General features: G+C 34.4%; 5 protein-coding genes and 1 non-coding gene across 7 annotated transcripts; all 6 read left to right on the top strand.

The window, feature by feature from the left end:
* The first annotated feature begins 1160 nt into the window (after nucleotides 1-1160).
* On the top strand, nucleotides 1161-6715 carry LOC133315248 (protein S-acyltransferase 21). Of its 2 annotated transcripts, none has more exons than XM_061516834.1 (10): nucleotides 1161-1448; nucleotides 2094-2207; nucleotides 2322-2442; nucleotides 2961-3148; nucleotides 3562-3630; nucleotides 3913-3984; nucleotides 4107-4235; nucleotides 4827-4907; nucleotides 4971-5177; nucleotides 5606-6715. In XM_061516834.1, exons 1-10 carry the CDS (start codon nucleotides 1404-1406, stop codon nucleotides 6509-6511), a joined length of 1932 nt encoding a protein of 643 aa, XP_061372818.1. In that variant the 5' UTR covers nucleotides 1161-1403; the 3' UTR covers nucleotides 6512-6715. The 2 variants fall into 2 exon arrangements, with proteins under 2 accessions (XP_061372818.1, XP_061372817.1); XM_061516833.1 differs by having other exon boundaries at nucleotides 4095-4235.
* A 1707-nt stretch (nucleotides 6716-8422) lies between these two features.
* On the top strand, nucleotides 8423-8494 carry TRNAD-GUC (transfer RNA aspartic acid (anticodon GUC)). Its single transcript has one exon. It is a non-coding gene; the product is annotated as a tRNA-Asp (tRNA).
* Nucleotides 8495-8964: 470 nt separating this feature from the next.
* Nucleotides 8965-12690, top strand: LOC133315224 (MLO-like protein 9). Its single transcript, XM_061516803.1, has 15 exons — nucleotides 8965-9093; nucleotides 9177-9234; nucleotides 9354-9613; nucleotides 9815-9931; nucleotides 10168-10225; nucleotides 10331-10419; nucleotides 10598-10672; nucleotides 10751-10839; nucleotides 10984-11033; nucleotides 11117-11157; nucleotides 11251-11424; nucleotides 11590-11625; nucleotides 11721-11788; nucleotides 12187-12247; nucleotides 12427-12690. Exons 1-15 carry the CDS (start codon nucleotides 8965-8967, stop codon nucleotides 12688-12690), a joined length of 1569 nt encoding a protein of 522 aa, XP_061372787.1.
* A 586-nt stretch (nucleotides 12691-13276) lies between these two features.
* LOC133315244 (peptidyl-prolyl cis-trans isomerase FKBP18, chloroplastic) lies at nucleotides 13277-17501 on the top strand. The gene is made up of 6 exons (XM_061516826.1): nucleotides 13277-13553; nucleotides 14507-14577; nucleotides 14659-14745; nucleotides 16460-16609; nucleotides 16717-16776; nucleotides 17239-17501. Exons 1-6 carry the CDS (start codon nucleotides 13277-13279, stop codon nucleotides 17290-17292), a joined length of 699 nt encoding a protein of 232 aa, XP_061372810.1. The 3' UTR covers nucleotides 17293-17501.
* A 1791-nt stretch (nucleotides 17502-19292) lies between these two features.
* On the top strand, nucleotides 19293-23644 carry LOC133315220 (dolichyl-diphosphooligosaccharide--protein glycosyltransferase subunit 1A). The gene is made up of 10 exons (XM_061516798.1): nucleotides 19293-19506; nucleotides 19954-19998; nucleotides 20417-21054; nucleotides 21139-21286; nucleotides 21364-21540; nucleotides 21993-22061; nucleotides 22149-22238; nucleotides 22719-22877; nucleotides 22961-23185; nucleotides 23266-23644. Exons 1-10 carry the CDS (start codon nucleotides 19408-19410, stop codon nucleotides 23455-23457), a joined length of 1842 nt encoding a protein of 613 aa, XP_061372782.1. The 5' UTR covers nucleotides 19293-19407; the 3' UTR covers nucleotides 23458-23644.
* A 2132-nt stretch (nucleotides 23645-25776) lies between these two features.
* On the top strand, nucleotides 25777-26446 carry LOC133315265 (RING-H2 finger protein ATL80-like). Its single transcript, XM_061516860.1, has one exon. It carries the CDS (start codon nucleotides 25794-25796, stop codon nucleotides 26343-26345), a length of 552 nt encoding a protein of 183 aa, XP_061372844.1. The 5' UTR covers nucleotides 25777-25793; the 3' UTR covers nucleotides 26346-26446.
* Nucleotides 26447-26872: the final 426 nt, after the last annotated feature.

The raw sequence follows: 26872 nt of genomic DNA, 5'->3' as shown, positions 1-26872 counted from the left end.
TGTTGTTCCATGTTTTTTTCTTTCTATCAATAGCGCTTTGATATGCAATATTTACTACGCATAACTTTTATATTATTTTATATTAATACCAATGAAAAATTAAATAAAAAAAGTAAAGGCTTATCTACCACACGAGTCTTACGTACTTTTTTTTTTTGCCAAGTAGTATACTTTTTCTACATTGTGAATATATATTTCAAATTAATGAATGTACAACATAATAATTATAATTATTACATTAAAAAAGAGAGGAGAAACGTAGGGTTTACTAATTGCGTTTAATTAATATCATTTTCGATATAAAAGAATTTCAAGTTGATAGTTACTAATATTTCAATACGGGATTATTTATTACGTAATAAGCAACAATAATGTATTAAAATATTAATAAAAATCACTATGTACGAGACACGTCAGTTGGTTTAAAACCGTGCTTACGTGTGTATTTACGTACTGTTTTTTTGGCGTTTTGAAATCATTATGATGGATTCTAAAATATTTGTTAGCGCCAATCCTCTTTTTTTTAAGCTACAAGCTACTTATAAGCATAAGCTAGGCCAAACAGGTTTTTGGAAAAGCTCTTATAACGAAAAACTCTTTTTTTTATAATGAAGAAAAAAGCTGAAAATTAAAAGCTCCTAGGAGGAGCTTTTTTTTAAGCTCTTATCTGTTTTTCTTGAATTGTGTGCTTTTTTTTAAAATAAAGAGTGATAAAAATAGAAAGAGATAATTTTCTTGAAATATGTGCTTTTAAGTAATTTTTAAATTAAAACTTTTATGTGATTTCCAAACAGCTTTTAACTTATTTTTTTAAGCTCTTTTTTTTAGCTTTAGCTTATAAGTAGCTTCTAGCTTAAAAATAAGAGGATCCAAACAGGATCTTATTCCCTTAACATTAAATTATAATTTTAGTGTTAATTAACTTAATCACAAAGAGTTAGTTCCAATTTCCTGTTTATTTTAGATTTTATCTGTTTGGGATGAAGAATATTTTATGTGAGTTTGCGTTTATCATAGGGGTTAAGGAAAGTGAGGAAGAAGTAATTAAGAGTGAAAAAGTGAAATGAATAATAAGGTGGGTGCGTCTTTCTAGGACGTCAAAATAAAATAATACAATAGTTTGAGGGAGTGACCCTAGTCTTTCTTCCTTCGCTCTTTTCACAACACTTCACAGCCTCTTTCTCTTTCTCTTTCTCTCTCTCTTAGTTGAATTTGACTTTCGAAACCCTAGCCTAAGAATTCAGAATCAACTCAAAACTTGTTGCTCTCATCATCAACACTAGGAGACAGAGACATTCCGAGTGGCTACTGGCTAGGTCCCTTTGAAACAGATACTGCTTTTGTTGTTTGAAATGAGGTAATGTTTCTGATTTGGTAGTGTTCCATTGAGAGGCTCTTTGGTCATGGCTAGGCGTCATGGATGGGAGCTCCCTTTTCACACTTTTCAGGTACATTGTTCCATCTCACTCTCACACTATATTAGTCTTTCAAATGATGCTATTATCATGTGCAACTTTGTTTTCTTTCTGTTTCAGATGAGGGGGTTTTCTTTCAACTTTCATTCCATTTTCCATCTTCTACCTTTTCACTTTCTCGATTACCTTTTTTTTTTTTCCTTCTTCTTCTTCTTTTCCTTTCGCCTCGTCCCTCCCATTTAAGCGAAGTACGTTACTTTCCTGTACAGTTCACTATGCTTTTGCCGTTATAATTTCCATAAATTTGCGTATCATTTTGCTTAATTTTCTAATTAATTACTGGTCTTTTGCGGAATCTCACGCATCCTTGTCGTATATATTGTTGTATCCATGCCTTTTTTCACCTTCACTTTCTGGGCGAACGCCGAAGGTCATTTTAAACCCAAAAAAAAAAAAAAAAACATAGAATAGAAACCACATCATTTAATGTTCAACGTGTAAATCGAATGACAATGATATTCAACCCTTCAGCATATTCTTTAGTAAACGTGGTAATTTTTTTTATAAGTGTTGGGTATGGCTCATACTTCACATGAATCTGTAATAGCATTGACAACTGATATTCTCATAAGCCTTTTTTTTTTTTTTTTTTTCTCTTTGCTTGTGATTTGTGAACAGGTGGTGGCTATCACAGTTTTTTTCTTGCTATCCATTGCATATTATGCCTTCTTTGCTCCTTTTATTGGAGGGGACATCTATGAATATGTGGCTTTTGGTGTTTACTCTGTACTAGTGAGTAACATTCCGATTCTTCTCTACCCTCCTTGTGTGTTTCATATGGAATATTCATTCTAAAATACGTAACCCAGAATATCCATTGACTTGTACCTAAATTCTAAATTGCAGGCTCTCTCTGTATTCATTCTTTATGTACGATGCACTGCCATCGATCCTGCTGATCTGGGAGTAATTATTGATTGTGACAAGACATCTAAGAATATGTCAAAACTTGATGAAGAGTTGGCAGGTTGGATTTTGAATGCTACTGGCATCCATTGATATGATTTTCATACTTTTAAGTTTACTCTTTAGATCAGTTTCAAGTCTTGATTAATCATATTTGTTGATAGTTCCCAGAAATTTAGTGTAATCTTTGTTTTGTCAGTGGTGCTAGACCACCAAAAAAAAAGAACTGAACGGAAATTAATTATACAGCTGTAACATTGTTGACTAGGATGTTACTGGCTGCATACAAACTCCGAAGCAGTTACATCAGATTTATATATGTCTTTATTATTGGTTTGGTACCACTCTTTTAGGTGGTATAGCGTTTTCCTTGTTCTATAGTCACTTTGTTGCCTCGTGTATGGCATGTACAGACAGATTGTCATGATTTTATTTTTTTGACTGGTTTGACAATGATACTGGTTTAGAATGTATTGGATTATAACAGCATCAATTGTTGAACTCCTATGCCTTCAGTAGCAATTTTCAGTGCAATTTGATAGTTTATAATGCTATTAGGATTTGCATCTCCTAATGCAGAACCCAGCAAGATAGGACTAAAGGGTGAAGGAATGTCTGATCGGCATAATTCAAATTGGTGCTCCAAACTTGGATGTTTCTTTTGTAGTTTCCTTGTTAGAGAAGATTGCCGAAGTAATGAAGATATTTTTCTACAGCAACAATCTGGAGAGGAGGATGCTTTGTTCTGTACTTTGTGCAATGCTGAGGTTGGCATGCTTACAGAAAAATCGTATTTTTTTTTTCTCCGTAACAGCTCTAAATAAAGATAGGGTTTTGTAGAATGCAATTCAGTGTGATTCTATGTTGATGAATCCAAATTTTGCTTCCTAAAACTGCCATGCGTATAGGCAAAGCCGAAAAAGTTATGTCATAGCAATCGTTTTTAACCCTTTTATGTAAAACTGTCATGCTTGTTCAAGAATAAATAAATAACCCCTTTTAACGAACAGTGAGTAATTTTTCTTTTTGGTAGTGTTCATTGTATGCCACATTACCACTTTTATCACGCTTTCTCTGTATTTTGAAATCTCTGGTTGAAGATTTTTTTTTCATATACTCGCCTCACCAGAAAACGGAAAAAGCCATGATGTATTTACACTTTCTTTGTTATATTTTGCAGGTGCGAAAGTTCAGTAAGCATTGTAGAAGTTGTGACAAATGTGTTGATGGATTTGATCACCATTGCCGGGTAATGCTTGCAAGTTGTCTTTGTTTGAAGTTATTTTTGTGAATTGTGACAAACATGTTGTCTCCTATGCTTGCTAGTTATTTTTCCTGTAATGCTTGCAAGTTGCAATTCAGGCTGTAGGCTATGTCAATGGAATTATCCAGAAGTAGACTATAGTGGTTAGATGTTTGGGACTTGAGATGTTGAGTGCAGTTGTGCACTTGTCTTAACTTGCTATTTGTCTTGCTTAACTTTTAGATTCTTCAGAAAGTCATTATCATATACTTTCATTTTTTTGTTCAGTGGTTGAACAATTGCGTTGGAAGGAAGAATTACATCACATTTGTGTGCCTTATGGCAGTTAGCCTAGTTTGGGTAAGTTGTATCCTAAATCTACTTCCTAGCCCCTCCTCTCTTTTTTTCTTCAGTTTTACATAGAAAGAACCTTCCAGATTTGAATTGTGTAATTTTCTTACTTTTGTTAGTGCATGTTACAGCTTATAGTTGAATGTGGAGTTGGGATTGCTGTGCTTGTGAGATGCTTTGTTGATAAGAGGGGTACAGAGAATCAAATAGCTGAAAAGCTTGGAGCTGGATTCTCTCGGGTCCCATTTGCTACTATAGTGGTACATTCACTCTCTTTTTCTTTCAGTTTTATTCTCCAATTTTATATAGGATAACTGAAATAAACTTTCCATCACTAATGTTACTTTTTGTATATACTATGAAATCTTTTTGTATATACTGCTACTTCTTTCTTTCTTCAAGCACATCTCATGTTTAATTTAAAACACTAGATTCAGACTACTGATGGGAGGCCATATTTAGCTTGAAATGTAAAATTACGCACCAGTGCACCACTATTACATGTAATAATTTGTGTTTCTTGATATATACATTATAAGCATTCAATTGAATCTCATGCAACCTTTTTTTTTGTAAATGATTTGCTCTTTTGTTGTTGGTCAGTGATCCTGTTTTGAGTTTTTATAGGTTGTGTTTGAGGGAAATTATTCAAACATAATCTTCATTCTTCTAGTACTCATTATCTGATCTTTGAACATCATTAACTAGTTGAGTAGTTAATTGTTCCTGAATTGTAAATATTTTTTTGAAGAATTACTTTCTTATATTTTCTCTTCTTTGATAAAATGTAATTGTTAAAAGATTGAGGGTATATAATGCTATGTTTTACACTATTTTCAATCCTTTAACAGGCTATATGCACGGCAGTTTCTTTCCTTGCAACTATACCTTTGGGAGAATTATTCTTTTTCCATATGATCCTGATTCGAAAGGTATATTCATGAACCTTTCCTCCCACTGACATGTATATTCTAAGCTGTCATTTCCTTTACCAGGGTATCACAACTTACGAGTATGTAGTTGCCATGAGAACTCTAAGTGAACCACCTGGGCCTTCAGTTGATGGGGGTGAACAACACAGTCTACCATCTTCTCCTACTAGTTCAGCTGTCACTGCAATAAGTGGAAGAAGCTCTGTTGGAATGAGTTTGCAATACAAAGGTGCTTGGTGTACACCTCCAAGAATCTTTATGGATCACCAGGTACTATAATCTATGTATAATAGCCTGAACTAGTAACTTCATCAATATATATATCACCTGTCTTTGAACATTACATCTAGACAATTACGGTGATAGATAAGAAAGGAGAATTGAGTGGAACAAAATGATTCGCAAAACACAATGCCATCGCTCTTCATTATAGGAAGCCATTGTTCTTTGGGACAGTGTGCTTTATTTTTGGTTATTAGCAAAGCTAAAGAGGTCTTGTATGATTTTCCATGGTTAATAGGAATAAAGAATTGCTAGAGTGGAAGTATTTAACGTTTTAAGACATGAGTAGTGCATTGTTTAAAGGCATGCCCAATAAGAATAGTCACTAGAAATATTGTGCGCATTGCATGCTTAGTTTCTGCAATAAATTAAGTTCTTGTTGAATGTTGATTAACTGTCTCCCCTTGGATAAGCAGGATGAAATTATACCACATTTGGAGCCAGGACGCCTACCGTCCACTGTTGATCCTGATGCAATACAACCACCTGACAAAGGGAAAAAATTGAACCAGCGCCCTGTGCGAATAAGTGCGTGGAAACTTGCAAAATTGGATTCTAATGAGGCGGCTAAGGCAGCAGCTAAAGCTAGAGCATCATCATCTGTGCTTCGTCCAATTAGTTCTCGATCTCATGCATATGATGTTGATCATTTATCAAGTAGCAATGTGAGTGGAAGAAGCAGCCCAATTAGCAATCAAGGTTTTCATAACAAATATGATACAGCAGGGACATCAAGGTTATCTCCTTCCAAGAGCTCATACCCTCCTAGTCAAGCAAGCAAGGAAGATATAGATACATGTCAACACAGTATGAGTAACTACAGCAGTCCTCAAGTCTCCAACTTAACTCCTTCACCAATGCAGAATCCAGGTTTGAACAGAGATCATTTCAACCCCATGTATCAACAACCATCGGGAAATCAGTCTCCTTCCTCAGCAAAAGAAAGTGAAGGGAATATAAATCCAATTCATGAAAATGCTGCACGTGTACCAATGAGAAGTAACAGCTTAGCTGTTTCAGAAAATAGAAGATCGTCCGTATTTTGGGATCAAGCAGCTGGGCGCTTTGTCTCGTCCTCTTCCAGAGGTCATGGCAGTTCCCAGATTCCTGGAACAGAGTTATTGTACACTGGTCGTTCTATATTTTTTGGCAGTCCCGTTGTGAATGAACAGCCAACTACGGGAACAAGAAATAACAGCTCAGTAGCTGTTATTCCGGATAGAGATTCTACATTAAGGGATTTGCAGCAAGGTAGATCACATAGAGGTGGCCAGCTTCCCGTGTTTGTTCCTGGTTATTCCCAGCAAAATAAGTTCTCTTAGATTGCCTGTGTCCTTGTCTATTAATTTGTCACGGCAATTTTTTCCTTCTCATCTTTTTAAAAATCCTAAGCATATTATCTTGCGCTTTTAATTGTCTGTCTTTTTACTCCTTGTTGCCACCGTGTGTGGTTTAGTGCATTCGTCATTCCATCTGTACAGGCTAATGGATCATAACCTTTTTCTGTACAAATTTATTGACCACTATCATTGGATTTGAAGTTTGAATTTGAACATGGATATTTATTTATGGGTTTATTAAGTTTTTAATGTTGGTGATTAAATTATCTCCTCTACATACATAAAAGTATGTGGGATTTATGTGAGGCTTTGAGGAGAAGAGAGAGGACTTTTAATATGTAAACCAATGAATGAATATAGGTATATTAGGAAATTAGGATGGGATAAAATGATACAAAATTACAAAACTAAACATTTTGAAAGATCACAAAAGAAAATATTTTATCTTCATACTATGATATTTATTTTTAATTTAATCTTTATACAGTTTTCTTGGATTTAGTCATTTTTTGTATGATCATTTTTAACTTCATTCCTGTCATTTGTTATTATTATAACATTATGAGTTTGGCAAGAGGTTGTTGTGAAATATTGGGTCTAAAATAAAAATTAAAGTGAAGTATAGAAACTGAATTAAAAGTATTATCATGTATAAAGTTAAAAAAAATGTACTATTTGTTTTTATATTCGACACTTTCTTTTTTTTCTATTTAATTTGGTCTTTACATGCTCAAACAAATGACAAAAATTAAATTAAAATTGCTCTTATGCATAAGGAGTAAAATGAAAATGACTATTATATATTAAGGACAAAAATATATCTTACTATTTTAAAAACCAATTACTATACTGAATTATGTATTAATCATGTGATGAAAGATTTGTTAATGTTACAATTTTTTTTTTTTTTTTTTTTTTTTGATAACATAATGTTACAATTTTAGCTTACAATAAGAGTTTTTTTCAAAATACCAATTGGGAAGGAGAGGCTCGTGTCGTAAATATCACATTGACTTTTTTTTAGATACAGCATTGACCCTCTTTTGTTACATATAACATTGTATAACCTTGTGAAAGCCTTTATTTGCAATGGTCCATTTTAGGTACTCACTTAAAATGATATATTTGTGTATTTTGCTTGACATGACATATTCAGCATATATTTTTATTTAGGGAGTGTTTGATACCGAGAATATGATAGAAATCTTAGGAAAGTGAAGTAGGTAAAATATGTTTATCATGTTTGGTATGAGTTGAAGTTAAAAAACACTCGTATATTATTTTTCCCGTGAAAATTGTTTTGAACTAGACTATGCAAAAAAAAATGTCATTTGAACCATGGTATTGTTTTAATCCCATGAATGGAGAAATGCGTTTTATAATTTGTAGACAAAAATGTCCCGAAAAAGTCTACTTTCCAGTACAACTTGTCTGAAACACGACAGATGTGATAAAAAATTTTGTGGCCTTAAACATGACAGTGTAATTTCAATATTTTAACATAATGAGTAATTTTGTAATTTCACTACAAGTTCCCATCAATATTTCACCATCAACCAAATATAGTATCAGTAAAAATAACCCAACTTTTCTAGAAAATTTTTTGCCTACCAAACACTTTTTTGTAACTTACTTGGGCAAAAAAAAAAGTTCACCATATCTTGAGAATTTTTTCTTTTCGGATAATAAAAAATTTCTCCCATACCAAATAGCCCCCAGATGTGAAACATAAAAAGTTACGCACTAATTTTTATTTATGAGAAATAAAGGAAAAGAAGTATTTTTTTTTTCCTTTTATTGGTTCATGTCCAAGAATTGAAAGGACAAGTGAGCACCAACGTTGTTAGGTTTTAATAAATTCAATTATAATATTTATTGGACTCAAAACATCAAGTCGTTGTAGTATAGTGGTGAGTATTTCCGCCTGTCACGCGGACGACCCGGGTTCGATCCCCGGCAACGGCGTTTTTTTTTTTTTTTTTTTTCTTTTTTAACTTTGTTGCATTCATTGTTAAAAGAAATGTGGGTCGTACCTTTATAGTCTACTTTTTACATGATCAATGCATTATTGATTGTACACATAATGTTATTGCCATTTGTCATTATATTATTAAGAAACCAAGACAAGGAAAAAAGAAATGTGCGTCGTAGTGAGTTTTGATCCGAAATAAGTTGATAGGTAGAGATGGGTGCAATCCAGAGTCCAAGCGGCAGTTGTTCCTCTCCGTTCATTTGGCATTGGTTAGAATACAACATAGGGAAACAGTTTCCTTCATGCTTTCCCTGAACATGAATCCATGACCATGCCGTCCAACAATTTCACTCCTCTATGTTCTTTCTTTTTCATTTTCAATTTCAATACAAAACTCACACTACTCTAAACACATCATCATAATCATCATCCACACATTTTTTTCAATTTCCAAGACTCTAACATGGCGGGAGGAGGAGGCGGTGATGTTAGGCAGCTAGACATGACACCTACATGGGCTGTCGCTGCGGTTTGCGCTGTTATTGTTCTCCTTTCTATACTCTTAGAGAAAGTTATACATAAATTCGCAAAGGTACGTACACATGTAATTAATAATAATGTACATTCTCTTAATGCATTCATGATTGATGATTTACGTGATGATGTTGGTTTCAGATGTTTGAAGATAAAAAAAAGATGGCTTTGCTAGAAGCTCTTGAAAAGATTAAAGCCGGTAAGTAACCTCAACGGACACAAAAACACAACACTCTTTGTTCCTCTAATGTTTTTTTTCTCCTTCTTCTTCTTGTCATTATTAATGAATTATTATTTGTTTGTTTTGTTGGCTTGCAGAGCTTATGGTTTTGGGATTTATTTCTTTACTCTTAACATTTGGTCAAAGCTACATTTCTAGAGTGTGTATTCCCGTGAAATATTCAAATACAATGTTACCCTGTCTTCCCCCGGACCAGCGTGAAGGTCATGCAACCGACCCTGTACCTGAACCTCCTCCTAAGGAGGAAGGTGAGGCTGAAGGTGAACATCATCGTAGGCTTTTATCATATGAACGTAGGTTTCTAGCTGCTGATAGTGCAGGCAAAGGCTGTAAAATGGTAATCATGTTATTTTTCATCATTTTTATTTTTAACAAAGTTCAAACCATTTCTTTTATTGCTCTTCCTTTTCTAGAATTTACTATAATATAATATATAGCATTTTAATACTTCTACTTCTAGTAAAGTACTTTCAGAGTAGTGGCAATTGTTAAAATTGATTAGAAAGCTCATGGAAATTGGATGTTGGTTGTTGTGTAGGGGTACGGTCCTCTTATATCCGTGAATGGGTTGCATCAGTTGCACATTTTCATATTCTTCTTGGCTGTCTTTCATGTGATATACAGTGCCATAACAATGACGCTTGGAAGAGCAAAGGTTGGTGGTATATTGATTCAGTCATTAAAATCTTTATTCATTTAAAGAGTTGGCAAGTGTATGCAATTGATGATATCGAAGAAGATCTTATGATACTTGTTGCTCTTCCAGTTTTGTTAAAACTGAATGTTTTCCCTCTTCGAAGTAGCTGTTTCTGCTTTTATTTATTTTATATATTTGTTTAGGTAAATCAGTTTTTCATTCTATAAATTAAAAACCTTTCTTCCTTCTGACAGATTCGTGCATGGAAGGAATGGGAACGGGACCATGTCGTCGATCAAGATGCCCTGAATGGTACAGCAATGACTCATAAATAATATTTTTCTTCCTTCAAGTTATAGATTATTCTCATAACTTTAACATCTTCAATTCTGAATTGGGTATGTAATAACTGTTCAGATCCAAGAAGATTCAGGCTTACTCATGAGACATCATTTGTGAGGGATCACAACAGTTTCTGGACTAAAACACCGGTTTCCTTCTATTTTGTAAGCAATTATCACTGACAACCTTTTAACCAATATTAGGTTATGTGTAACAAGTGAAACAGGGAATATACAATACTGAGATAGATGGGGAAGAAAAGATTTACATGAACATACAACTAGTCTTTTCATGTTTTTGTTTCAATTCACGGTCAATAATATGTTACTGATCAATTTTCAGGTATGCTTCTTTCGACAATTTTTCAGATCTGTTCGTAGGGCTGACTACCTGACCATGCGACATGGATTTGTGGCTGTAAGTGGTTTTCATATCAGTATTATGCTTGTTCTGGTTGTCTTTTTTATAAACTAATGTTCCGCTTCATTTTTTCAGGTCCATTTAGCACCTGGAAGTAAGTTTGATTTTCAAAAATATATCAAGAGGTCATTAGAAGATGACTTTAAGGTAGTTGTAGGAATCAGGTAATTTTGACAAATTTGCCGAGACTTTGCTCTTATGTGTTATTTAGTAATTAAGCTTCATCGAAGTCATGTTGTTAAATTATATTTTATTCCTGAATCTTTTAATCTGTAGTTTCTTCTAATGGGTATTTGTGATTTTGGCAGTCCAATACTTTGGGCATCAGTGGTATTATTCTTGCTTGTGAATGTCCATGGTTTGTCTTTGACCTAATTATCAATTGGTTTCCTTATTTGGAACCCAAATTCATACACAACGTGATTGCTAACTTCTTTTCAGGATGGCATGCTTCGTTTTGGGTGTCTTTTCTTCCACTAGTAGTAAGCATCTATCTTCACAGCCAATATGTGGGTGTGCGTGTGTGCAGTACAGTTAAAAGAAGAAATAAAGACTAATAATTGAATTGCTTGAAGGTGATTCTAGCTGTTGGAACAAAGCTTCAAGCAATTATAACTCGGATGGCACTTGACATACAAGAAAGGCATGCTGTAGTGCAGGGGATCCCTCTTGTGCAAGTCTCTGACAAACATTTTTGGTTTGAATGGCCTCAATTAGTTCTTTATCTCATCCATTATGTCCTCTTTCAGGTATTCATTCTTTTTCTATTCGTAACAGATAACTGTCGTTCTCAAGAGGACAGTTAGTTCTTCATCTTTTAATAGTTTAGTAGTACCTTAACAACTATGTATATTTGAGATCCTGAATCTTTGAAGAATTTGTTGCATCTTAATGCTTTGTTTTTACGTGTCCAGAATGCATTTGAGCTGACATATTTCTGGTGGACTTGGGTAATAAACAGTTCCTATTGTTGTCTTCTCAAAATTGTTTAATTGCTTCTTGTTTATTTACTTCTGGAACCATAAAACACTTCCTTCTGGTGCAGTATGAATTTGGCTGGGCATCTTGCTTTTACGAGGATGATAGTCTTATGATTATCAGAGTTGCTCTTGGGTAAGTCCTGTCCTGTTGCACCGCATACATGGAGTACTAGAAGTTTATGTAATTATTCAACATTAATCACTCCACTCTACAATTTCTTCCTCATCATTGATTTATTTAAATAATACAAGGCACATATATTAAAGCAGGGAGGTGTTATATTGATAAACTTTTTTTGTTACAAACTTACAAACTATGTTAAGTCTGACTGGTCAGACTTCAATAAGAGTGTGTGACTGGTCAGACTTAGTATAGTTTGTAAGTTTGTAAGAAATTTTTTTTGTCAATATAACCTTCCCCGTTAAAGTAGCATCTTGAATTGCCAATGTTAAACTGACATGGCAAGATCATCAGAGTGTTTACAACCTAAATCCTCCATCAAATATTAAATTTTATCTTCAATTTTGCAGGATAGGAGCTCAATTTGTTTGCAGTTATATCACACTTCCACTCTATGCACTTGTTACTCAGGTGCATTCATTTGATATTACTAGCATCTTCATACGGTTCTGTTTTATTCCTAAGGACCAGCAAAGATAGAATAATAAATTAATGGAGCTTACATTTTTTTTTATTTTCTTGGCAAATTTTACAAGTAAACATGATATGCATGAAAAAAGAAAATGATGAATGTTGTGATAATATATCAGATGGGATCAACCATGAAGAAGTCAATATTTGATGAACAAACATCGAAGGCACTGAAAAAGTGGCATATGAATGCTCTGAAGAAGAAAGGATCCAAGGGACGCCAAGAAACACGAACTTTAGGTGCCAGCTCAGATGATTCACCAGATCATTCACCGCGCCCAAGTGGAACGACAGGTTCACAATTGCCCGGGCAAACCGCTACCATAATGACCAGCGTGGATCATGACCATTATGACAACCGTGACCTTCTAACTGGACCATGACATGGTGGAAAAAGATTAGTTGATTAAAGTTGAGGAGAGGCTGCAACTTGCATTTGAAACAACAGTGTTCTGCTCTACGTCTAGATGTTGAAGGAAGTAACCAAACCAGGGCCATAACTGTTTGCATTCATGAAACATAAATTGTCTACAAGTGAGGCTGCTGTAAATAACAACAACCCGTTGGTGCATCACGAATGCCAACTAGAATTAGCAAACTTAGCTACTACGTTTCATAATTGTAGCACAGTTTAGATATTAGTTGTACTTGTACGCAGTACAATTGCATGGCCTGCGCTCACATACATACACTCATATGTAATCAATCACATGGTATAAATTCTTCTGTATAATTCTAACTGCAGTAACATGATCTTATAAAACAGAAATTAAATTCCACCAACATAACAAAAATTAAAAAAGAAGAAAGAAAGAAAGTAGAAAGCATGACATAAGAAATTATTTTCATGACATAGCCAAATAACTGGTTTCACTAGCGGGAAATAAAGAAAGGGTAGATGGGTAATTTTGTAAAATGGATAGGGTATAAAATAAAAGCAGAGGTGGTGTGGTGAGGCGAGTATTGGCTATGACTTCTTCTTCCCCTTGTTGTAGTTGCGCTTGCAATTCATTAACTTTGTTGGTAAAGAAATATAGTGTTGAATTTGGAGATGGTGTGCTTTCGAATTCAAAGCCGAATAGCAGAACGTCCAAACAAGTGGGAGTGGCACTTTCAGTTTCTCATTCGAGAAGGTCGACGGCGCTTCTGATTTCAACGTTGCCGTTCAGCTTTGTTTGCCTAACTCAGCCAGCGGAGGCCAGACGCAACAAGAAGAACATCCCCATTGATGAATACCTAACTAGCCGTTAGTTTATTATCTATCTATTCCCTCTTCCTCTTTCAACTTTATTCTTGTCATGTCAATGCACATTCGCTCTCTGTCTTCTTCAATTTTACTTTTTTTTTTTTTTAAATGATATAAGCATAATCTATCCTAGTCCTAGATTACATAATACAGACATAACATAGAGTGAGATTTGACTGCCATAGCGTAATTCATCCCGATTCTCCCACTGCTGCTGCAAGCACTGATACTCTGAATCTTAACTCACCAAGTTTTATGTACGGGACATTCGTTAGTTCCCCTTTAATTGATTAATATATTTTTGTTGGGAAAGAAAGCATGATGTGTTAATGCTGAGGTTGTTTCTCTCTGCACAACAAAGTCAAAGTCGGAAGAATTCAAAAAAAAAAGTATACACCAAATAAATAAATAAATGTTGATTGTGAAAATGGAATTACAAGGGTATTTCTCTGCTATAAAACTCACAGGTGAATTACAAATAGTCTCTCTCTCTCTCTCTCTCAATTGCTTGAGGATTTCTCATACTTTTCTCTAAGATTTCTCTTCTTCCCTATTTATAGATGAGTACTTTCTTGTATTCTTCAGATCCTTCTCCATTTTAATGGTATATTCAATGCAAGCTTTTATCTTCCAATTCCATGAAACCTTTTCTCATGGAGACTTGAAGAGACGTCAACTTTTCAATGTCAAATGATGCATCTAATTAAGGAGAAATAACCCCTACACTTACTAACCACGTCTCGCCATAGAGTTTCAACTTTCAGTGGGCTTGAATGATTTATTGCTCAAGTGAAAGCATATACAGGTAGAAACTAGGAACTAGGGAATACTTCTCTTTCTATTTTTGTTTTTTGGTAAATCATATAGGAACATGTCTATAACCAGTAGAGTAGTTAAACTAATTCAGAAAATTGACTTAGTTATCTGTTTTCCTTTTGTGACGTTTGATCCAGCTGATGGATTGAAATACTATGATTTGGTTCAGGGCAAAGGTCCAATAGCTGAAAAAGGATCAACTGTTCAGGTTTGTTAACTTTGAAAGTGGGAAGATGTTATTTTCTTCTTGATTTGTTTTTTACTCTTCATTTCTAGTTCACACTGACAGGTGCACTTTGATTGCCTATATCGTGGAATTACAGCTATATCAAGTCGAGAATCTAAACTCCTAGCTGGAAATCGTATCATTGCTCAGGTTTGAATTTTTTACGTGTCTGGTTTGGGTGTGAGATTAATGCATGCAACTATCGGCTACTAGTGGGAAAAACTAGTTTCTTTCTGAATTTCGACTCCAAAGTCATCTAAATTTCTTAGATTAGGATTGAGCTCACAGCCCAAAGTCATGGGTTGGCTTTTAGAGGCTCATTTAAGGGGGTCACTTCTGTAACTCCCTAAAGTAGGAACCATAGACCTCATAATAGAGGATTTCTCTCTCCGTAATACAGCTCACCACCATACTATACACATTGGTGGTGTGCTAACTCACTCCTAGCATTGAGATAACAGATAAAATGGTTATCTTCACTCTTATCATTAGCAAATATTTTCCACCTATATATACATTTTTTCTTCTATTAAAGAGACACCTTACATCTATGATGCACCGACATTTCAAAAATCCTGACGTGTCGTGTCCGACATCTCCCGACACTCTAATACGCGTTGCAAAGACTCGAAAAATGGTTCAAAGGTTGCGTTGCTTTGCGTTTCTAATTCCAACTATTAGATTCGTTAGATTACAATTACCATTTTATTGAGTTTAACATAAATATTTGTAATATCATATGTTTCTTTGCAAAATTGATGGGTATTATATGTTTATCTTCATTTTTTGTTAAATTGTTGAATATTAAAGATGTGCATGACAATCATTTTATTCTCTGGCACTGTTTCTGAAAAGAAACCATTTTTTTTCTATTTTTGTGCCTTTGAACAGTTTCTGAGAAGAAGAAAATGTGTTTGATAACATGTTCTATTTTTATTCCGAGAATAAGAATTGCGTTTGATAACACAACAAATAATAGAATAAAAAAGCATTCATATTAAGCATAAATTTTTTCGGGTTATCACTTTCCTTTTCATACCGATGGCGGCGGTGGCGTGGTGATGATAATGATGGTAATGGTGGTGGTGATGGAGGAGGTGGTAATGGTGGCATGGTGGTGACGGCAGTGGCTACGACGATGGTGGTGGTGGTTATGGTGGCGGCTGTGGTAGTAGTGGAGGTGGCGGTGATGGCGGTGGTGGTGATGATGGTAGTGGTGGGGAGTGATTGAAAGAGACAAGTGTTTCTCATCTTGTGCCCGAGAACAAAAAATCGAAATTTTTTGATTCTTTTTTCTGTTCTCAGCACAGAAATTGATGAGGTTCATTCTTGGGAACAAAAAAATAAACCGGTTTTGTCAAACACTGTTTCTATCCATTTTTGTTCCCGGGAGCAAAAATGAAAAAAAAAAAACTTATTTTGGGAAGATTGTCATGCACATCCTAAATATAATATACTCTATATAAATTAAAAATATTATTTAATATCAAAACATGTCCTAATGTATCAAAATCTACCATTTTCTAGAATTAACGTATCAGAGTGTCATGTTCCGTATCCCTTGTTAGCGTCAGCGTGGGTGCAACATAGCCTTACATCCACTGTATTTATGAGCTGCTACTCTGCCAACACAGAGTTGCCCTCTACACATTTCCCTTTTTCAACTATCTTTGAGATATACACAGTGACCAAGAGCTTTGGTATATACCAGTGCGTCTAAGACGATCACCATAGCGATATATTTCAGCTTTTAAGGGATACATATCTAAGCTCACCTACATTAACACTTCAGATAATATAGTGATCTCTTGCCTAGAAAGTATGAAAGTGGTGCTGATGCATGCATGCTTTATGCTCTTAAAAGCCGTATGAATTCACGGTGGGAGCTCCACCAGGAAAGGAAAGGAAGCGTGAATTTGTAGACAACCCAAATGGACTATTCTCTGCACAAGCAGCACCAAAACCTCCACCTGCTATGTATACAATAGTTGAAGGAATGCGAGTTGGTGGAAAGGTGATCAAAACATACTTCTTGGTTTTGTTGTGGTGCTTCATCTGATTTTGTTATTAGTTGTGTGTTATTTCTGTATATGTTATTATTGTTTTCTTCAATGGTTGCAGCGAACCGTGATTGTTCCTCCTGAAAATGGGTATGGACAGAGGGGAATGAATGAGATTCCGGTAATGACCTCTGATTGCTATCTCATTTCTTTCACCCTTGATGCCAATTTAATTTTTGACAAACTTTTGGCTAGATAAAATCCTGTTTTTTTTACTGTCCTTTTTTTAGTGAAATCAATCTCTGCTGATAGAACATATGTATGGACAAATGCCATATAGGAGGAGCGTGGCCATGAAAATTGCATTGCCAACTTTGTCACGCTCACCTCTATTGTTGTAATTGAACACTTCACTGTTTACTCATTGTTGATCGGATAAAAAAATCATGGACTAAAATTGCACTCATTTTCTTCCTATCCCCAAGTTGATATCCGGTGTCCTGTTGTAATTGAACCCTCTCATTGGTCTTGTACATTTGTTTTTTTTTTGGGGGTACAGGTCTTTTACATTTTAATGATGTTGTTTATGTAAACATATTTATGGACAACATGTGCTTGCTAAAAGTTGTTTATGATGTTGCAGCCTGGAGGTACATTTGAACTAAATGTTGAGCTTTTGCAAGTTGTAGCTACCTGAAATGTGAGCCTTGACTTATGAACAACTTTTTTAACTTCAGAATTTGTACCCTGTGAGGCTACGGCTATTCTTTTTCCAATAACCCTTTTAATTTATTTATTTTTTATTTTCGAGTTGGGCGAGAAACTGTGCCTTTTATTATTATTATTATTATTATTGCGAGATTGTAATGTACTCGTCTTCCTTTTTGTCGTGGCTGCAATTTAAAAGTGATCTTTGTATATATTTGGATCACTTGTTTTGTATTTTATAAACGCTTTTTAATCTAGAGCTTTCACTTATGTTTGATTTTTTTTTAAGTGAGTGATTTTTTAGTTAATACGAAGTATTGAATGAAAAACGTATATAAAAAAAAAGTCTCGAATAAAAACAAATAATAAATAAGAATAAATTAGATAACTAAAACGAACAAAAATTAAAGAAGAAGCCAAATTGCATGGTAAACGCCCAATAATTTTACAAAAAGCAATACCCAATAACAGGCATAATATCATGCATTTTCATTTGCAGATAAATTATAAAAGGTTTTTTGTTTTTTTTATTCATTATAACATAAAGCTCTCTTTATAATAAGAGCTTCTATAAAAACATGTTTAACTAATCTTCAGTTTGTTAGAAGAGAAGTAAAAGCAAAACTTTCAACTCCAATATGTAGCTTAGTTGGTAAGCGGATTGCAGCTCAAAGGTCGAACTCTGGTGGCTGATGAAGTCATGAGTTCGATTCCTATGAGAAGAACTTTGGGATCAATGGTGAAAATCTTCTCCCTTCAAACCACGAAAGAATTATTCTCATCCTACGAGGTAGAGACACCCTGAGTGAGTTCACTCTAAAAGTAAAACCTTCAAAGGAAACACTTAGTCCACTAACTTATTTCATTTTTGACCGGCGTGAACATAACAATGAGCACACACAACTACATGAATTATTAGAATGGAAGGAAAGAAAGTTAAATCATAATGGAAAATATAATTATAAATTATTAAAATATGTATAATTATAAATTATACATATATAATTATAATATATGAAAATATAATTTACAAAAGAAAAAAATATTTATATTTTTATTACACAAAAAATTTATCTATCACTCTCACGTAGAACTTAGAAGTTAGTGTGTCCCATTGTAAAGAAAAAAGAGAAAAGATTGATGGGATCACTTGCTTTTATGTTAGTATGGCATGAAATTTTTTTCTCAAGTAAAAGCAGAGAAATTAAACCATTTATAAAAATATAAATTGCTAAATTATATATAATGATTTTTTGTATTAATTTGATTTCATTATAATTATATATCTATAATATTAAAAATAAATTTGAATTTATGATGTGATATAAATTGTGCAATAGTTGAATGCTAAAATTTGTAATCATTTAATTTAAGTACATGCATAGTATTAAAAATAACTAATTCACCGTTTACCAACAAAAAAAAAACTAATTTCACCCATTACTTGTAATATTATTATTTTTGTCATTATCTTTAATATTAATGTTTTTTGTTAAAAAAATTTATTTTGCGTAATGAACATAACCAGTGTTATTAAAACCAACCTGACTCGGCCGAATCGATTAAGTATTGGATCGATTATGTATTTGCTCCAGTATAAAATCGATAAACTAAATTCAATCAGTATTAAACTAGCATCGATATGCATATGAATTGAAACTTATAGCACCTATCATTAAATCAACTTAATTTTTTTTTTAAATCAATTGACTTGTTTTTTGAAATAATAAATCAATTAACTCTAATTATTAGTTAAAATACTTTTAATTTTATATTTATTATATTTTATTTCACTGGTTGGATCGAGTTTGATAAAAGTGGACGTAACTGTTAATAATGGATACATAACATGGCGATTCTCTTCTCAAAATCATTCATTTAAAATATTGGATACATAATGAATTTTATTTGATTTGATTTTAATTTACTTTCATTTTTATTATTTTAAAAAAAGAGAGTATAGTGGTGAATGGCACACTAACACTTGAACAACAAAGAGCATCAGAGCAGTAGCAGAGACTAGGCTGCTGGGGTGTTTAGTTGAAGGGAGCAATCGAAGAAGGAGCAGAAGAATAGAAGAGAAGACAATCAAAGATCATCCATCATGAGGTTGGATCTGTTTCTGTTTCTTTTCTTATTTCCCATTCTATCCTCGCCTGCGCTCTCCGCCTCCGATCTCATCCTCGCCAAGGTTGACCGTCGTGTAAGTCTTCTCTTTCCTCTTTCTTCTCCTTTTAGGGTTTCGATTTCACCTCTTGTACTCTTTCCGCTTTCTCTACATCATATGAATGCTAACTCCCCTAAAATTAGCCATTCTATTCTACTATACTCCCAAGGGTTTCGGTTTCAGAATCCAGAATGCACCACGGCCAATTTCATTTCCTTCGATCTACAATATTTTTATATTTTTGGATATATGCATGCGCATTTATACCTCTGCTTCTTTTGTATTCGATGTCTATATAAGTTTCACGCCGATTAAAATCAATAGCAGAAGAATATCTGATATATGACTTCACTTATTTGGTCCTAAATTTTCTGTTTATTATGCTGTAACTTATGAATCAGAGTCACTTGTTTCGTCAATATCTAATAATTATCATTGCAGGTTTTATGCTTCTTCTGACCATCTTTTCCTTATGTTTTGCAGATTGACCTGACATCACAAATTGTGCGCATAACTACTACACTAAAGGTGCTCAAAATATTATTCATTTTTCTATCCTTCATATATTTAGTTATATTTCTTGAATTCTCTGTGAGAGGTTTGATGCTGCCTGTCTCCAAAACATTGTGACTTACCTTTACTAATGTATCTCATTTCTTCTAAACGATAAAATACAAAGACACGGGTAAAGTAGTTGGCAACCTAAGCTTCTGGAAGAAATCCAACATAGACTCCAGTTTAGAAACTTGGGCTGAATAATAAATGCATTTTGAACGTGAATCTTTTCCTTCTTCCGAAAATTATAGATTTAAATTTGAAAGAAAAACAATTGTAAAATTCACTTACCAAATATAATCGTGTTTAGCATGCCGTCGCCTATCTCCTTTCTTATTTTAATGTATCTCTCCATCTTCTTATTGTCTTCCCTATCGTCCAATTTTTACAGGTGGAGAACACTGGATCTGATCCTGTGTCAGAGATCTTGTTGTCCTTTCCTGAAAACCAGGCAAATCACTTGGCATACTTGACGGCGACCCTTAATGAAGGGAAGGGAAAAGTGAAAGCATCTGCTGGAGTTGGTTTACCTGTTGAAGTTGTTCACCCTAAAGATGTGCCTCCTGCCTTGACAATTTACTCTGTATCTTTACCTAGTGGGGTTGGGAAGGGAGATAGTTTGACGTTGGATGTATTGGCTGTTTTTACCCACATATTGGAACCATTTCCAGAGAAAATTACTCAAGCTGATATCCAGCTTCTACTGTTTCAAGAAAGTGCACACTATCTTTCTCCTTATGCAGTCAAGGTCCAATCACTCACTGTAAAATTGCCTGATGCAAGGATAGAGTCCTATACAAAACTAGAAAATACAAAACTTCAGGGCTCTGAATTAAAATATGGTCCGTATGAGAATCTTCCTCCATTCTCGTACTTGCCAATAGTTATTCACTTTGAGAATAATCAACCGTTTGCCGTGGCTAAAGAGTTAGTACGAGAGATTGAGATTTCCCATTGGGGCAATGTACAGGTCACAGAGCATTACAATCTCGTTCATGGCGGCGCTCAGAGCAAAGGGGAATTTTCTAGGTCACCTTTCTTTTTTCTGTGATTCTGAATTGTTTGATTGTTATGTTAGCTGGACATAAAATAATAGTTTGTTTCCTGCTGCAGGCTTGATTATCAGGCCCGTCCATATGTAAGAGGTGCATCAGCTTTTAGGCGTCTTGTTGCCAAGATGCCGCCAAGAGCTCATTCTGTGTACTACAGGGATGAAATTGGCAACATTTCCACTTCTAGTTTATGGGGTGACTCGAAGAAGGTGTATATTCTGACATTTTTACTCTGAAATACTTTTGCTAAAATTTGCCAAATATAATAATTCTTTAAAAATCACAGACGGAACTGGAGATTGAACCTAGATACCCATTGTTTGGTGGCTGGAAAACTGCCTTTACCATAGGCTATGGCTTACCACTTCAGGACTTCTTATTTGGATTGGATGGAAAACGCTTCCTTAATATCTCTTTTGGTACCCCCATTAATGATTTGGTCATTGACACCCTCTTTGTGAAGGTGAGTGAGATTATTTTATCTTGATAATATATATTTAACTTTTTTTTTTGATCATTTTTGTTGGTTGAAACTTGGATGCGATCTTAAAGTGGAGAATTTGTCATTGTGACTTGTGCAACATCACATTTCACTTTTACCTTTTCAGAGGAAAAAGAAATATACCGGGGGAAATTGAATTTCTTTATCTAAATATGAACTTTTCCTTTGTCCGTGGTTAAATAATGAGAATATAAAAGTGAGTTTTTATTAATTGGCGCCTAAGTTGTTAACTAGTAACCCCATACTGATATTTGAGAATTGAGTGGTTAATTGTTCATAAATTTGAAATATTTTTACAATGAATTCATTTTTTTGCAATTTTCCCTACTCTTTCTTTTTTTGGGTTGTTGTCTGTATGATAGTGGTATAAGTAGGACTTACAATCGCATTTGCCTGGTGCTTGCTAATTTCAGGTTGTTTTGCCAGAGGGTTCTAAAGAATTTTCGGCATCTGTTCCATTTCCTGTGAAACAATGGCAGGAGGTATTGCTATATTGAAATCATCTATCAAACTGTAGCTTTTCCATTCCCTTGTTTAGGTTTTATAGTTCTTTGGTGTAATTGTTGCAGACAAAGTTTTCCCACTTGGATGTTGCCGGTAGACCTGTCGTTGTGCTGGAGAAGAACAATGTTGTGCCCGAGCATAATGAGCACTTTCAGGTATCAATGTTGGAACTTAAAAGTGCTAAATCTGAACAAGCCAGCCACCAAAAATATAGAATGCATAAATGATCCAAAAAGGTCATGTTTTTAAGAATGATATTAGCACTGTTCAGATTCTGAAGGACATGACAAAAAGTAACACGATTTTCTTAAATTTTTATTATGAAAAAACAAAAATTAGTATCCTGAAATTCATAGACTGCTCACCTTGTTGAGTTGGGTGCTCACTGCTGATATATTTATATGCGGAGGTTTTTCTCTCACAAAATATGGCTTGCTTCTATTTTTTCAAGTATAGCCCATCAGAAAATGAAACACAAGGGTTTGAGAGATTGCTAGGTACGAGAACTAGGGAAAGGAGAAATTATGAATTGATTGCTTTGTATACAATCTTATTTTTTCCCCTCCTCGTTTTGATATATAGTATTGGTTTGGTGTACTGATTACTGATCACCGTTTCCATTGCTTGTATTGCAGGTCTATTATAAGTTTAACAGTCTTTCTATGCTTAGGGAGCCTTTGATGTTGATTTCCGGGTTTTTCTTTCTGTTTGTTGCCTGCATTGTCTACATGCGTGCAGATTTGTCAATCTCCAAGTCTTCTGCATCTTATTTGGCAAAGCTCCAGTGGGAAGAGGTAATCAACTCGTATCATACACAAAATCTAGTATTTGCAATTGAATACAGTACTTATATTATACACCATGGTTCACCATTCAGGTGCAAGCAACTATTCAGCAGATCCATGGTATCATTAGCCGTTGCTTGACAACACATGACAAGCTAGAAGCATCACTGCGTGATCTTTCTAGGACAGGAGATGTTCAGGCCTGTAAAGCAACCCGAAAATCAGTTGATGGCTCGTTGAAAGAGCTCTATAAAGAGTTGAAGCTACCAGTGGCATTCTTGCATTCTTCTCCGCAAGCAGCTCAAATATTACCCAAGGTTATGTTAGAAATGCTTTCGTCTGTGCATTATTTCCCTCTTTATTTATAATTCCATAATTTTATCTTTTTTGTTTTCAGGTGGAGGAACTTGTTGCTAAGGAGAGAGACTTGCAGGAGAGACTTATGGCAAAGCACTCTACAGTTGTAGACTGCTATGAGAAGAAGTTAGGAGGAAGGGAAATTGAGAATCGGATTGCTTCACATCAGCAGAAAATTACAGCTCTAAGACAGGAGATTGATGATCTAATGGACTTGATTGATGAGATATGATAGGTGGCTATGATGCTCGAGATGATAATGTCCTCCCGTTTTGACTTTGTATTATCTGATTTAGGTCATAAATTTATTGCAGTTTGATGATTGCGTAGAGATAAGTAATACTTCTGTAGAGCGGAATTTTGTTGCGAACTAGTCTACTAGTAATGTTATGATAACATTGAGCATAAATATGCTAGATTAAGGATTATAACCGTAACACATGGTTGCTAACACTGCTCAATTTTACAACAACCCGTTTCAAGTTACAAATCATATAATGCGTTTTTCAAATTTACTAAATCATTTGAATCAACAAATTCTGCATGTTTGGAAAAGCTTAATTTTTAAGGGATTATTATTTCGTTTTTTTCATAAGCTTTTATGGATTTTGTTATAAATATTTTTTATTATGCAATAAATTATTCCAAAACATCAGAATTGATGTAGACGTTTTTTATTTATTTATTAAACACTGTAACAGTAGATACCCAAGTTATGGCTTTGAAATTTTGGCTGGGCTTATGCATGTGGTGTATTTTATAACTTCAATAGATATACGAATAGATCTGTTAATAACATTAACGTGAATGAGTTGAAACGGTGTATTACATGGACGAATAGAATTGGATTATGATTTGGAAAATATGTCACTTGTTGCCTCAATCTCTTGTCAACGTAGTGGCAATGCTTAACCTCAGAAGCGAACAAATGCTACTGAAGCTGCCATCCTAGGAATGATTTCTTTTAAGAGAGATTAAACTTTCCTACTTGACCTATTGTACCAATGTAATCTCATGTTAATGAATAATGAACCTTCTCTGGGTCAAATTATTACATAATAATTCTTAGGCTTAATCATTATAAGTCGTCGCCAAATTTAAGTTCAAAATGTTATATTCAAGTTATGCACTTACGATAATGATTCACTCATGATATAATTAGGCTCGGTAAAGTTGGCTCGTAACCGGCTAAAATAAGTCGAGTTGGGTTAGAAAAAATGAATAAGTAACTCGAGTCATCAGCTCGAAAAAAATCGAGCCAACCCACAGGTCAAACAAGTTTGTTCGCGGGTTATGTTTTTTTTTTTTTAATATAAAGGTATAAAAATTAATAAAGGTAAAGTGGAAAGCTAAAGCCTAAAATTCCAATTCCAAAGACCCAAACAAAAATATCCTGCAACTGCCAATAAGTCCAAAACCATGCATTAAGGACTTTTTTTATAGTATGTATGACAGTGTGAATGTGGTGCCAACTGTCAATAAGTCCAAGTCCAAATGCAATTTTTTTTTTTTATGATTTATCTGTATAATATCTTTGTATTGAATGAATTAATAATTTAGGGAAAAATTTTAGAAGTCATAGCATCAATGAAATTTTATTTTATTTTTTCATTTTTTTGAGCCAACCCTAACCCGACTCGGGTCAGGTTGGGTTGAGTTTTCTGGCTCGTTTATTTTTCGAGCCAACCTTAACCCGGCTCATTTTTTTCGGGTTGAACGTGAGTTGAGTCGGGTTGGCCCGTTTTACCAACCCTAAATATAATAAAGAAAAAAAGTGCATAATGTGATAATGTAAGCATTAAACTCATGCATATTTGACGTGATACCGCAGTTAAATAAATGAAAATGGGGGTAACAATAATCTATATCTTGTCTATAGCATCTTTTTTTTTATCTAAACTTGATTGTAGACAAAAATGTGAGGAAGTGATCAAGAATAGACTTTAAAATGTAATACCAGTAGTTTGAACAAGCTGCTATTACTTATTTGATCTTATCTTCTGTTTAAAATTAAGTGAAGTTGGGTCATATGATAATTTGTTATCACTTTAGGCCTTATCTTATCAAAATTTAATTTTGTGGATGGGACTCCTGCTAATAAAAAGGTAGATGGGATTTGAGAAAGAGTTATAATCGTTGAAAAGGAAGTTGATGATTAATATCAAGATAAAGTATATCTAATAAATTTTTGAAATTGTTAAAATTTATTTTCTTAATTTTTTTTTTCTCACTTTTTCCACTAATAAAAAAGTCAAATCCCGTAAATGGATCATACTATTCAAGTAACACGATTTTCAACTCTTCAATGAACTGAATCTATAGAATATCCTAACAAAATTCCAAATAAAGTTGTAAAGTGCCAGTATTATCAGGGAAAAAAAATAAAAAAGAAAGATTACTATGAAATATGAATAACAATATCTAGAAAGGGATATAAAGAACCAAGAGGTGGTGTGGTGCAGTGGAGTGAAGTGCAGTAGTTGTTACTCCAACGCAAGCCAAAACGTTAAAACAGTAAAACACAAACTTTTTTCATTTCCGTAAAGAGAAACAAACAACAACACTCACATGACTCGTTCCTTGAGATTTTTAGGCGAGCGCAACTCGTCCCCGGACTCACCTGACTCCGCCGTCTTCGATTCTGATTTCCTCGTCATCCTCACTGCTCTGCTCTGCGCTCTCATCTGCGTTCTTGGCCTCGTCGTCGTCTCACGCTGCGTCTGTCTCCGCCGCTTACGTTTCTCCTCCACCGCCAATGCGCAGCCTTCTCCGGCCGCCGCCAACAAAGGCGTCAAGAAAAAGGTTCTGCGCTCTCTTCCGAAGCTCACCGCGACCGCCGAATCCGCTGTAAAATTCGCCGATTGCGCGATCTGTCTGACCGAGTTCGCTGCCGGAGACGAAATCCGAGTGCTGCCTCAGTGCGGCCATGGATTCCACGTGTCCTGCATCGATGCGTGGCTCAGATCGCATTCTTCGTGCCCGTCGTGCCGTCAGATTCTGGTTTCTACGTGTGACAAGTGCGGTGGTATCTCTGCCCCTGCGACTGCGAGCTCGAGCACCGCGCCGCCACCGGATTCGGAGGCCAGATTCAAGGACGATGGCAATAGGTTCTTGCCGTAGCTTAAGCTTCTGGTTTCCGTTTATATTAACTGAAAAATGCTGAATCCTTTTCTTTCCTTTTTCTTTTTCTAATCTTGTTTTATAAAATAATATGTATAATATGCTGGAATATCAGGTTGTGTATAACAACAGAATAGAGTGTTGATCAACGTAACTGAATAAACAAAAAATCGATAACATAATAAACAAAAAATCGAAAAATCAAAAATTGAAAAAACTCGCAAATTTTAATTGAATTGGATCAGTTTTTTGATTGGTTGATGAAAACTGATCAAATATATTAATTCCGCTCTATCTACTTGGGTCTTTTTTCAATTATAGCTCAAAAATTTTTAAACCCCATTAACTCATTAACTAAACTCAAGAAAAAATCTAGTCACATTTTATCAATAATCACAATATATATATATATATATATTATCGTTTACTAATGCTTTTGTATTTTAATTTTTTTTTACAAAGTCAATATTACAAAAAAATATTATTTGTACAATAATCATGAAACAAATTTTATAATTTTCAAAAAA

Source organism: Gastrolobium bilobum, unplaced genomic scaffold, assembly GCF_033153095.1.
Source record: "Gastrolobium bilobum isolate Gb01-03AN ecotype WA unplaced genomic scaffold, APGP_CSIRO_Gbil_v1 utg5152, whole genome shotgun sequence".
In the NCBI taxonomy this organism is placed as follows: domain Eukaryota; kingdom Viridiplantae; phylum Streptophyta; class Magnoliopsida; order Fabales; family Fabaceae; genus Gastrolobium; species Gastrolobium bilobum.
This window is presented reverse-complemented; position numbering and strand designations above follow the sequence as displayed.